The sequence below is a fragment of the Hyperolius riggenbachi genome, chromosome 5, assembly GCF_040937935.1.
Source record: "Hyperolius riggenbachi isolate aHypRig1 chromosome 5, aHypRig1.pri, whole genome shotgun sequence".
Classification (NCBI taxonomy): Eukaryota; Metazoa; Chordata; class Amphibia; order Anura; family Hyperoliidae; genus Hyperolius; species Hyperolius riggenbachi.
The window spans coordinates 67,598,003-67,612,237 of NC_090650.1; the positions used below are offsets into that span (position 1 = coordinate 67,598,003).

The 14,235-nt window shown below is 40.3% G+C and overlaps 1 protein-coding gene across 8 annotated transcripts in view; it reads left to right on the top strand.

Annotated features, from left to right (window-relative positions):
* The window catches only part of DIP2C (disco interacting protein 2 homolog C), a 635,214-nt gene that overhangs the window by 437,388 nt on the left and 183,591 nt on the right, over positions 1–14,235 (top strand). For all 8 annotated transcript variants that reach the window (XM_068235828.1, XM_068235830.1, XM_068235833.1 and 5 more), the window contains 2 exons: positions 4,459–4,552; positions 9,255–9,374. In XM_068235828.1, coding sequence (XP_068091929.1) covers positions 4,459–4,552; positions 9,255–9,374 — 214 coding nt within the window. The remainder of the gene's footprint in view (positions 1–4,458; positions 4,553–9,254; positions 9,375–14,235) is intronic.

Sequence of the window (14,235 nt, forward strand, 5' to 3'; positions counted from 1 at the left end):
AATGCAACAGAGGAACAATGTAGAAAGTTGAAAACTAAAAGAAAAAAAAATTACCTGCGTTTTCCTATGTCCTGTAACGCATTGAAAACGGATTAAAAACGCACACTCACTGCAGTGCAACGCATATCAAAACGCATTAAAACGCATACAACGAAACGGATGCTTTGAGCGTTCTCCAACGCAAGCTCTGATGTGAAAGAGCCCTAATCAGATTTCTGACAAGCCCTTGTCAGAAATCTTTGGGGTGGGGCATGAGTGGCAATAGGGGACTGGAGGACGTCATGTGAAGCCTCTACAGTATCCATAGTCTTCCCTCTTATTAGGTAGGTATTTTTTTTTTTTTTACCTGAGCTTGGGCTCGTCTATACTTTAAGCGATCCTCAGCGGCAAGAAGATTAATATGCACTAAAAGCAGTTTAAAAAGGGAGGTAGTGGTGGACTTAGCACCCCATAGATGACTCAATTTGCTCATTTTCAAATAAAAAAATCACTGTTATATACTACTAGTAGTCCTAAGCCCATAAATAAATGGGCTCTAGGTCTGGCTCACAATCCCCCTCCCGTCCCTGTGACCGTGTGATCATGTGTGCGCAAACACTCCCCCCCCCTTGCACGTGCACACGCTGCTCTGAAACTGAGATACTTTGCTCAGAAACAGTCTCTATCTGACCTGAGGAAGCGGGCTTGTCCTGTGAAACGCATTGTCTTTTAATTGGTGTCTAACAATACAAACAATACAAATATTAACCTCTTAAACGTTCCTATTACTTAAATCCATTCACTACATATTGTATCACAATTTGGGCGCCTTTTCCAAATATGACCCAACTGAGGGCTTCAAACTTTTGCAGGTAACAGACACTTTAAAAATAAAAAAATCTAGTCTAGTTTTGCTGGATGACTTATGTTGTCCACTATTTTTCGGCTTTAGAAAATAATTTTCTTTTATGAATTCACCTCTGTGTAAGTCATTGCTCGCCCAGTTCAGGCAGTCCGCAGGGACTTTTCTCCAGTTCTTTCTCCATTTACCTTGTTTTGCCCTCTTTGTAACATTAGCAGTTCACATTTCTTCCTGATAGGAGCGCGGCGACGTTCTCCAAGTAGATGCATGAAGGTGATTTGGATGTCAGACCCCCAGGAGGCTTCCATGCTGATATGAAACACTGAGAGTCTCTGATCGGCAGCAACAAAAGTCGAGCTCTTGTTTTTGATATGTTCTCGCTGTTGCTGTGGGTAATATTTCCTCTTGCTATTAATGGCTTTAGGCGTAGCGGTGAAGAGATTGAGCATTGATTTTTGGATTCAAACAGAGCAAGTAATGCATTTAAATGAAAAGTTTCTCTGGAAACTTCAGCTGTGGCAGCACAAAGCTGCATCCTGTGGTTGGGAGGTACCTGGATAGACAGGACATTTTGGATATGTAAAATTAAATAAAAAGGAACCATTGGTTAGGACTCTTTCAAATGGCTATAGGGTGCATTACAAGCGCCATTTAGCCGTCTGAATGCCGGGGTCAAGCGCCTTCCAGTTGCAAAATAATTCAACTGAATGGGAGCGTTTGTAACTATAAGCATGTCAGTGGTTCCCATGTGTAGCTGTTACTGCCTGGTGAAAAAAAACTCTGCATGCTTGAAGTCCGAGATGATATGTTAACGTATTGCAAAAAGTGTGTGTGCATCAAACACCAAGTGAACTCTTATATACCTGGCTTTGCAGATAAGGCCTAACTAGCTTATTCATGAGACATGGCTCAAGCAAATCTGCATTCGCTTTCGCATGCCAGGATATGCAGGGTTTTGCCAACTAACTCACCGCAAAATTTGTGCCCTGCGGGGGATTACTTTACGCAGCAACTAGCACTTATCCTGGATCGCCACATGGAGGCCCCCCCAGGATCCCAGGAAAAGGGGGGCCAACAGGGCACTCCAAGCACACTCACTGGGGGGGAGATTAAGAAGTGCGGGGCGCCCCCCCCCAAGCGCTGCCACCGCCAGGGAGGGCCGCCCGCACCCACCTCCCAAAGGATAGGACCTGCCTTATTTTGTATTGCGTCCAAGTGCATTATTATGCCAGGCCAAATGTGCGCGACTTGGGAGCACTACGACAGGGGGGGAGTGAAGCATAGGTCACCCCAAGCCCAGTAAAGCTCAAGGGTGACTCTACAGCTCCACACCCCAATGGGGAAACAGGCTGCAGACAGCCCATGTAAAGAGTCATCCACAACCTGCCTCCAGAAGAAAGGAACCGAAAACGTATTGCAAAAAGGGTGTGTCATCAAACACCAAGTGAACCCGTATATACCTGGCTTGCAGATAAGGCCTAATTAGCTTATTCACCAGACACTGCTCAAGCAAATCTGCATTCGCAATTGGAGTGAAGTCCTGGGGCGGGGTTATGCAGGAGATTGCGCGCTCATCTCTGCTTGAATGACAGAGCTCTGCTCCGCCGTCTGTCTCCCAGTGGCGATCGCGGCTAGGAGGCTGTTAGACGGCAAAAACGCTGTCTATTTACTCTGTACGGCACTGTGATCTACAGCAGCGCTGTACTGGGGACAGCCTTGTGACGCGGCTGTCCCCCTGGGCGGCAGAGAAGCGATCTGCTGTCATATGGTGAAGCCTATGACACCTGATCGCTCTGATTGGCAGGTGGGTTTAAGTTAAAAAATTAGCGATATTTATTGTAAAAAATAAAGAAATATTTGTAAAAAAAATAAAAAAAGATTGGGGGAGCAATCACAGCCCACCAACAGAAAGCTCTGTTGGTGGTCGAAAAAAAAAGGGGGGGGGGATCACTTGTGTGCTGAGTAGTACGGCCCTGCAGCAAACCCTTTAAAGCTGCAGTGGCCTAATTTGTAAAAAATGGCCTCACATGAAATGCGCGCGCGACACAATTATAATATATAGGGAACCATAATGGAAAAAAAAGAAAGAATAGAAAATATTGTAAAGCACAGAAATCTCAAGGACTACACTAAGTGTAGCATGAGAGAGGCGAACATTCAATAAGGGCACAAGGAAAAAAGGGCACGGGGTGAAGCTTAAATTTCAAAACACCATATATAATGGTGGCCATACATGGTACAATTTTTCATTTTTTTTCGATTAGATAATTTAGTTTGATTATTCAGTTAGATCGAATATAAAGATTTTTCCATCAGGTCCGATCAGATTTTTTTCAAAAAAACAGGATAATCGTTCGAATTTCTTAATCGAAAAAAAAAATATTTTCCACTTTCATTCGATTCGATCATTTAGATCAAAAAAACGGGATAATCGAACGTTTTTATTGTACCGTGTACAGCCACCATAACAATGGTTTTTTATGGGTTTTTTTCATGAATATCTCCATTATGGTGACCATACACGATACAATAAAAACGTTAGATTTTCCCGTTTATTCGATCTAAATGATCGAATCGAATGAAAGTTGAAAATATATTTTTTTCCGATCAAGAAATTCGAACGATTATCCCGTTTTTTTCGAGAAAAATCTGATTGGACATGCTGGAAAAATCTTTATATTCAGTCTAACAGAATAATCGAACTAAATTATCTAATCGGAAAAAAAAATGAAAAATTGTACCATGTATGGCCAGCTTTAGACTAATAAATATAGTAAAGTAATGGTATTAAAAGGGAAAGGGGTGAAGCTGAAGTAAGTGTAAAGGATAAATAACATTGTATATTGCACGCCAAATGAACACAAAAAAATATTTACATTGGTAATGAAGATCGTAAAATACTGGTTAATATTACCGATATTTCACTTCAGCTCCAGGTAAGTCCAAATTCCATCTTTAATTACCCCTTAGGGTCCCTTTAAATATCCACTGCACACAAGCACAGCTTAGTAACTAAAGTGGATTAGATGGAAACTCTACCATAAGTAACAGAAGTTAAGTTTCTCTTTTGTGAAGTTGCTGCAATTTACACATCCTCTACGTTGTTTGCTCTGCTGTACAGCGTAAGCAGATGATTATGCGGAAGGCGTTCTGGGGGATTTGCACCGTTGCTGCGCCTGCAGAGCTCAGCCGCTGCAGCCGAGTGTCCATTGTCTCCCCAAATCACAGAGAATTACTACCTGCGGGGAAATAGCGGGGAGGAAACTTTTTAAAAAATATGTGCTTCTCTTAAATGCGATCTTTGAGTTTACAAGCTCTCTAAATGTCTGCTCAGGATAATGCTTCCTTTTACTTTTCTGCAAGGACGTTCCTGATAGCCGAATTGCCGTATCTTAGCAGATAATGTGCTCAGCCATTTACGTGGCTGTAAAATCTTCACGTTTCTGAGTTATTATGAGCATTAACTTTAAGTGCGCTCGTGAAAATGCCTGGAGAAGGCAAAAAATTAAGTTACAAAATTAGCATTGCTGTTTCCTACAGAATAATTAGTCTCAACGATCTCCTGCATCATTCTTCCTCTCCTGTAATCAAGGATCGCTGTGTTCTTCTGATTTCAGAGCGTCATGAACATGATGCACGTCATCAGTATCCCTTACTCCCTCATGAAAGTCAACCCGTTGTCATGGATACAGAAAGTTTGTCAGTATAAAGGTAAGCTCTTCTTCTGTTTCTTTTTATTTTATTTTTTTCAATTCTCAGGGGGGTAACATTTATGTGTAATACAGTTGTACCTGCAAATTGTGGGTAAGGCCTGGAAATCACTGGAAGCGCTTTTCTGAGCTGTTTGTGATTTGAAAAGCTCTTGCTAATGTAATGCTAGGAGTGTGATCCCACTAGTGATGTGATTTTATAAAAATCCCCCATAGCATTGCATTAGCAAGAGCTTTTTTTAACTTCTCCAAGACCGCCCCACGCCAATTGGCATCAAGTCCTGGGACTGCAGTTTGCAGGAGATCGCGTGCAGGCTGCGGGCGCATCTACTGCTCCGGTGGCGGAGCTCCGCCCCGCCTTCAGCTCGGGAGACTGTTAGACGGCGTCATCACCGTCTATTTCCATGTACAGCGCTGCGATCAGCAGCAGTGCTGTACTGGGGACAGCGGTGTGACATGGCTGTCCCCCTGGGGGACAAGAGAGCTATCGGCTCTCATAGGCAGAAGCCTATGACAGCTGATCGCCAGGATTGGCTGGCTGGGGGGAGGGAGGGCTTTGATTTAAAAAAAATAATAAATAGTAAAAAATAAATAATAAAATAAAGATATAAATATTTATTTAAAAAAAAAATAAACAACTTGGGGGTGATCAGACCCCACCAACAGAGAGCTCTGTTGGTGGGGGAAAAAGGGGGGGGGGAATCACTCGTGTGCTGTTGTGCGGCCCTGCAGCTTGGCCTTAAAGCTGCTGTGGCCATTTTAGTAAAAATGTGCCTGTTCTTTAGGGGGATTTACCACTGTGGTCCTCAAGTGGTTAAATCACTAGCGCTAAAGGATGCTATCGGTTTTGAGCCAATAGCATGTTTAACCACTTTACCCCCGGCGGTACGAATTTCTCCGTCCCTTTTTCCCCCCCTAAAAAACCAGGGACGGAGCAAACCGTACCTTCCACGCTACCGCCGCTGTCCGCGCTCCCGCCGCTCGTGCGCGCGCACCCGCCGCTCGTGCACGCCGCCGCCCGCTCGCCCCGAGATCAATGAACGGGAAAATCCATTCCCGTTCGTTGATCTAAGCTCCCGCAATGATCCGCTGCTTCTATTAGAAACAGCGCGATCATTGTGATTCTCCCAGCATCCTACTGCTTCCTGTAAGCGTCCTTCCGGACGCTTACAGGTCGCATGTAAACAGACTCACTGTGGCCATCTTGTGTCCAAATAGTAAACTACACCCTAAAGCATTTTACACATACAAATATATTGCATTACACAATAAATTAACTCATTACCTCCCACACTCCACAATTTATTTTTTTTTGTAATTAAAAAAAAAAAAATACAATAAAAAAAAAAAACACAAATAGTTACCTTGGGGACTGAACTTTTAAAATATTTATGTCAAGAGGGTATAACACTGTTACTTTATAAACTATGGGCTTGTAATTAGGGATGGACGCAAAACTGAAAAAATGCACCTTTATTTCCATATAAAATATTGGCGCCAAACATTGTGATAGGGACATAATTTAAACGGTTTTATAACCGGGACAAATGGGCAAATACATTTCATGGGTTTTAATTACAGTAGCATGCATTATTTAAAAACTATAATGGCCGAAAACTGAAAAATAATAACTTTTTCCCACATTTTTTCCTATTTTCCGATTAAAACACATTTAGAATAAAATAATTATTGGCATAATGTCCCACCTAAAGAAAGCCTAATTGGTGGCGAAAAAAACAAGATCTAGTTCATTTCATTGTGATAAGTAATAATAAAGTTATAGACGAATGAATGGAAGGAGCGCTGAAAGGTGAAAATTGCTCTGGTGCTCAAGGGGTAAAACCCCTCAGTGGTGAAGTGATTCATTTTAACAGTATATCATTTTATCAACAATTTACCAAATATTTCATGTAACGTGCAACAGGATGAGACAGTCATGTGTACCGGTATATAAAATCTCAATCCTACGTAGAATGAGGCTGTGTTCCTTTTTTTCCCCTCTTTGTAAGGGTTAAAGGACCACTATAGCAGAAAAAGTAAACAGTTAGAGACACTGAAGAGAAAAAAAATTATGATATAATGAATTGGTTGTGTAGTACAGCTAAGAAATAAAGCATTAGGAGCAGAGACAGAAGTCTAATATTTGTTTCCAGTACAGGAAGAGTTAAGAAACTCCAGTTGTTATCTATGCAAATAGCCATTGAGCTCTGCAAGTCCTGGAGCGCTCTGACTTCTGATTTAGGTTATCTCAACTGTATTGTGTTTTTCTTTTGCAGAAAACAGTTCATGACAGGTCAAAAGTTCACTGCCTGTTCTGCAAAAAAACTTTTAGAATGCTGAGTAGTGTGTAAACTGCAAGTATTAGAGAATGATGCAATATTATACAAAAAAATCTGTATAACTGAAAATAAAAATCTAAGAATATTTTTTTTTTGCTACCAATGTGCTAGTAATTACCCCTACTACACAACCAATCCATGATATCATGATTTTTTTTTCCCCGCTTCATTGTCTCTTTAAAATCGTATTTAACGAACAGGTTTTGGACTTATCCATCTCCTCATGGGGGATTCCTTGTTTTCAAAAGCATTTTCTGAACTGCAGTTGCTAATTTAACTGCCAAAATAGTAAGATGCCAGCCTCCCTACTTGCTTGCACACTTTTTTGGCAGTTGGACTGAGCAACTGCAATTCAGGGAATGCTTTTGAAAACAAAGAAAGCCCAGAGAATCACCCATGAGGGGTCCAAAGCCTGGTGGTTCTGTAAGATTTTAATTGCTTACCTTTTTCGCTATAGTGCTCTTTTAAGACTCTAGGGCTCTTCATGACAGTTTCTTTGCAGTCCATTTCTCTGCAGTTAGATTGTGGCATAACTCCCACTTATAACTAATTAGAGGTTGTAAAACACTGAGGAAAATTAAGTCCAGGAACAGAGAGCAAATGCATTGGATTTGCTTGTATAGACGCTGAATAAATATAAAAACCAACTCTATTGTTCCATTGATAATTTACATACTGCATACAACACAGCTGCTCTCTCTGGCCACTAGATGACACTGTGCTGCAGATAGTAGCCACTGTCTCCATTCACTTCATTGTAGTCTCATCTACTGCTTACACTTAAAGTGGATCCGAGATAAACTTTTACTCATTGCATAATTGTGTTTCTTTCATATAGTTTATAGGGCATTCCTCAAGCCAAATACTTTTTTGTTTTGTTTTAATATGCTAATTCCCTATAAACTAATCAAGACTCGCCCACTTGGCACTGTAGCAAGGGCTTATGGGTGCTCATTTACTAGCCAGAGATTTCAGGGGAGGAGGAGGGGGAGTGAAATTTTCCACAGGCTGAGAGCTGGAGATGCTATCAGCTTGCCTCAGTGTAGTGTGACAAACAGAACATGGCTGCCCTCATTGTATTACAACAATATATAATCAAACTTTTAAAACTGTTTGCAGCTAGATTTGCTGTGTAAACTATCTAAACTTTAGATAAGATATATGGACAAGTTACTTGTTATAGTTACTTTTTCATCTCGGATCCGCTTTAAAGGAAATATTAAAGTGACACTGAAGGGGAAAAAAACCTAAAGATATAATGAATTGTATGTGTAGTACAGATTAATAGAATATTAGTAGCAAAGAAGAGTCTCATATTTTTATTTTCAGTTATACAGCTTTTTTTATAGCATTGCATCATTCTCTAAACTTTGCAGTTTGAAAACTGCACTCACTGTATTTTAAATGATGAAACCGAGCAGAGCTAATGAACCTTTGAACTTCCTGGCAGTAAAACCTTAAACAAGAAACAGTGAGAGACAGGTTGAGATAAGTGCTTCAGAAAACCGTACTGTGTAGCCAACCAAGCTTGGTCAGAGAGCTCAGGGAAGCACTTTTACATAGATAGCTGAAGTTTCTTAACTCTTCCTGTACTGGAAACAATATGAGACTCATATCTGTGCTACTGATGTTCTATTTCTTAGCTGTACTATACATACAAATCATTATATCATTAGTTTATTTTCACTTCAGATTCCCTTTATGTGAAATGTAATGTGGCCAGTTACTTATCTGGGGCTTCTTTCAGCCCCCTGTCCTCGTGGTCCCCCTGCCTTCACTCTGCGCTGCTCCATTATGCTCTAGATTACAGCCAGCTTTGAAAGTCTGGAATTACCCAGAAACTAGATTTTTCAGATATCATAACATTTTTACAGCATTGTTTCTAACAGGGTCTCTCAATTCATTCCTCAAGTACCCCCAACAGTGCATGTTTTGCAGAAAATCACAAACATTCACAGATGTTGCATTTCGTTTTTCAGCAGTGCTGACTAACGTCTCCTGTGGATTTCCTAAAAGCATGCACTGTTTTGCGTACTTGTGGACTGAGTTGAGACATTTTGCTCTAAAGTACACCTGCCCAACAACTCCCTGATTATTTCTATCTTCCTATATGTGTAATTGGCTGCACAAAGCAGGACGTATTGTAAATCTTCCTATACACCTGGAATAATCAGGTGACTGACAGAAATCTGAGGGGATTTTTTTTTCTTATAAAAGTAGACTTTCACTGTAACAGAACATTCGTAAAGCGTGGATGACTTGTAATCAGTTTTAAAACTTTATTTTATTGCATGATTTTTCTTAATTTTAATATTTATATATATATATTATAAATTTTTATCTAATTCATTTTTCTCACCATAGCAAAAGTGGCGTGTGTCAAGTCCAGAGACATGCATTGGGCGTTGGTTGCACATCGAGATCAGAGGGACATCAACCTTTCCTCTTTACGCATGTTGATTGTTGCAGATGGAGCAAACCCCTGTGAGTACATTTCTGGGATTGATGGGATTTTACAAGTCTGGTAATCCATAGGAAAGATGTCTCCATTTACTGTAATGTAATTCTGTAATGCTTCAACATTTATTAGGACAGAAGTAGTATAATTATGTACGTCGTGCATTACCCCACTCCAAGCTATCCGATTTCTCCTTCTTCTAGTCACACTAATGAACGATGTATTGGGATTGGTTGGTGTGGTCATGTGATTGCTATGTGATTTTCTTGCTCTCCTATACTTTGTAAAGGAGAACAGTTGCCCAAAAAATGCTGTAATCATGACTATTGTGATTGGGAAAAATAAAAAACATCCCTATGTGGTCTCCATCAGTAAAGTAAGTACCTAGTGTTTTTTTGCGATTGGGCACCTATGGGCACTTTTTACAGGGGATCCTCAAACCACGTGTAGTAGTAGGTGGGGAAGTGCTGCTGTTAAAATCTGATAGGCTTCAGTCTCCAACCCCCGGTTAACAGGGCAGTTAGCTGTGACATGGCAGTGAGGAGGGACTGGCCTGGGGGTTCCTGGGAGACAGCGCAGGGGGTTGTGCGAAGGGTAGGTGTCAGGAGTTGACGTGGCGCAGGGGATCATAGAGGTTTGGATGGACGGTGTAGTCAGGACATTTGTCAATTGAAAACTCCCATATGTGATAGAGGTAGAAGGGAAGATACAGTGTTATGCTGGTAATACACGATGCGTTTTTTTGGTTGATCTACCATTCAATTATTTTATCTTTTCTTATCAATTTCCATTCACTTCTATCAGAAATCGAGTGGTAAAACGATCGAAAGTAAGATCGGATATGTCGGAAATTATCTATCTAACCATCTATCTGCCGAAAAAACGCATGGTGTATTCCCAGCATTAGGTTAGCTGGGAGGTGAGATTGGTAATAGGTGGACAAATGATTCCTGAGCTTGTTATCAGGATATGGAACTGGCAGTATTGGCTGGGTTTTGTTTTGCAGCTTTATGCATAAACCCTTGCTCTACAATCTTCTTGCACTTATCTAACAGTATGGGATAAGAATTAATATTATTATTATTATACTACTATTTAGTATTTATATAGTGCCAACATCTTCCGCAGAACTTTACAGCGTGTATATGGTCTTGTCACTAACTGTCCCTCAGAGGAGCTCACAATCTAATCCCAGCTGTAGTTATATGTACGTTGTCGTTTGGGGCCAATTTAGGGGGGAAGCCAATTAACTTATCTGTATGTTTTGGGGAAGTGGGAGGAAACCGGAGTGCCTGGAGGAAACTTGCACAGACACAGGGAGTACATACAATCCACCACTCAATGCCATTGTGATAATAATAATATAATAATAATAATGAAATTAATAATCATAAATGCCCCAGTGCATTATTGCATTATTCACCGTTCTGCAAATTTTTGTGTGAAGATGGATGTAACAGTCTAGTGACCCTTTAAATAGGAGATATGTTTACATTGAAATGTTTTATTTGTTGACGTGTCTGCTCAAACCTTTTTCCGTAACTTGATTTGAAGTTTTGCAGCTTAGCTACCGAGAAGGGCTCACTCCCTTGCCGAAGACTATAATTCTGTGTGCTTTGCATATTAAATCTCTGTGGAGTGAAAATCATGCAAGTAAACATTCCCTATTGGCATATAACAGGCTCTATATTTACATATTGGAATAATCACAATTGCAAATGTGCTATTTATATGCATCTCTCTACATGAGGAAAGTTGTTCACTATAACCGTCATTAGCAATCTGCACTGCATCCACTTTCTGAAAACGTAAGGGCGCCCTGTCTTTTCCGGCACATGAACCTTTAGTGCAGTGGTGGTCAACTCACTAAATATAGAGGCCCTCAATTATGTATTCCAGCTGCCCATTACTCGCCCTGACCTTGTGACCTGTCCATGTCGGCTTTCTTTTCCTGAACTCAGAACCTCTCTGCTCTAAAAGAGACGGTACGCAACAGCACAATAACTTTAAAGAAAAACATTTATTTGTTACAGCTGATACTAATCCTGCAATAAATCTGCAGTGTGTCTACTTCCTGCTTTCATGGAAGCAGACACAGGGTTGACATCCTGTGTTTACAAATTAGCTGCTCTGCTGCAGCAGAGGCGATTCCTGAGCTGACAAAACGGACAAACCAAAATACAGTGGTGATTTGTCACAGATGAGGGGGAATTAGACAGGCTAAACTATCTAAATACATACAGTGCGCACTTCTCTCTGTTTTCCTGTTGTCCAGTGCAAGAGTACAGGTCCACTTTAAATTCTTAAAATGTAGAATTGTGTGACTAATTGGTTGGAGCAGAGAGGAAAGTTTAACCATAGTTCTGATTTAATAAAGTAGTAATGAATAAGTCACATTCTAAAAGTGTACTAAATTAAACTCGCTCCATTGTGCGGTGGTTTCAATACAGGAAATGCTGTTTTACACAATCTTTTAATCCAGTGAAAATCTATTTTCAAAGATTAAAGAGCACCCATAACAATGCATAGCAGAACATTAAAAAATAATTTAGTATACCAAGTTTTACGTTAAATATCATAAACACAACTATATATTGCTGTATATTAAATGCATACTGAAGGGCGTTCCAGTGGCGGTTAACCTAGGCTATGATGTCTCGCTGCCCCCCTCGCACTTCCCCATAGCACTCTGGGAGATAAACAGATGTTACTGCTCTCTACACAGATGGGGGAAAAAAGCATTCCATAGTGATTCACCCTGCCAGCAGTAAAGATGCTGGAATCACTGATAAATTTAGGAATGTTAGTCCAGATGAGGTATTGACTAAATAATTTACAAATTAATATCTTAAAAAATGAGCAATTTTATTCATTAAAGGGGCACTACGGTGAAAATTTTTAAAATATGTGCAAACATATACAAATAAGTACATTTTTTCCGGAGTAAAATGAGCTTTTCTCCTGTGTTGCTGTCACTTGCAGTAGGTAGTAGAAATCTGACAGAAGTGACAGGTTTTGGACTAGTTCATCTCTTCTTAGGGGATTCTCAGGGATTTATTTATTTTCAAAAGCACTTAGTGAATGGCAGTTGCTCTGTCCAACTGCCAAACAACTGTGTAGCGAGCAGGGAAGCTGACCAGCATCATTGTTTAAATCCTTTTTAGGGAATCTCTTTATAAAGAATAAAAGCCTTGCTGAGAAATCCCTATGAAAAGATGGACTAGTCCAAAACCTGTTAATTCTGTCAGATTTCTACTACCTACTGTAAGTGACAGTAACATAAGAGAAAAGTTATTTATGGCTCATTTTACTCTGGAAAACATGTACTTCTTATTTGTTTATGTTTGCACCTATTTTACATTTTACAATTTTTCGCGATAGTGCCCCTTCAAAGAGGCACTGTCGTGACAAATAGTAGAATGCAGCAACCACGTCAGGATACCCACTTTTACAGTATTTTTTCTGGTTTCAGCATCAAAAACTCTTCCTATAGCTATAAATTGCAGTATTCTCTATTAATCATTTTTATTGAGTTATTGAAAAAGATAGGTCACCAACATTAACATTCAACATGAGGTAAGATCAGACTACTATAAACAAAATCATATGGTCATGAGATCCAAACAGAATGATATACCAAGAAAAACCATCAGTAAATCTATCCAGTGAGGCAGCATGAAGTGAGGTAAAACATATGGATAAAGATATGTCATGAAATAATTGATTGTCAACTTTAACCAAAATGGAATGGTCTGCTGAGCTATATATTGCTGTATATTGGTACGTAGCCCCGCCCTCCCAGTGATGTTTAGCCTAGGCCAGGGATGGCTAACCTTGGCACTCCAGCTGTGACAAAACTACAAATCCCATCATGCCTCTGCCTCTCTGAGTTATTCTTAGAGCTGTCAGAGTATTGCAATGCCTCATGGGACTGGTAGTTCCACCACAGCTGGAGTGCCAAGGTTAGCCATCATTGGCCTAGGCTGATAAGCTATACAGAATATTCTAGAGCTCCCCTTTAAGCTAAGGTAATGCTTTACTTTTACATGATGCAGGCTTTGGGGCTACAGACTCATTTTCTAAGTGGCAAGTTTAATCTCAGAGGCCGCAATATTAACTTTTGTTTTTGACAGAAAAACATATATACCATATATATATATATATATATATATATATATATATATATATATATATATATATATATATATATATATATATATATATATATATATATATGAGTTCTGCCGCAGTGTTTTGTTTTATTTCTATGCTTCTAATTACTGGTGCACATGACTGGTAGCAGCCCCGGTCTCTGCCACCACCCAGGAGCCCCAATCCTGCATGCAACACCAAAGGGAGAGCACAGGGGAGCCCCATTGCTCCTACCCCTAGGGGAATCACCCACAACTGACCCTAAATGCTGAATGGTAAACACAAGAGAAGCAAATGCTTACTACCAGACAGCACTCCACCATTTAAATTGGTCTGCAGACAGCCTGGCAGCCAATAAATGAACAGAGGCGCCAAAAGAATAAAAGTAGCTAACACTTAAAAATAAAAAAATACATCAACAAGTGTCTATGGCTCATCCTAGCGCCTCTCCCGTTTTTTTAGTTTTTTTAGCTTAAGTTTTTGCTACTTTTATTCTTTTGGCGCCTCTATTCATTTCCACATTGTTGGAGACCACCCACGGTGAAAGGGTGCTAACCCCTTGTCTCCAGATCTACAGAGAACAACTTTTTAGCTTAAAGGGAATATCCAGGCAAAAAAAAAGAGTTTCACTTATCTGGGGCTTCTACCAGCCCCATGCAGCCATCCTGTGCCCTCGTAGTCACTCACTGGTGCTCCAGTCCCCCGCTGGCAGCTTGCCGACCTCGGAGGTTGGCG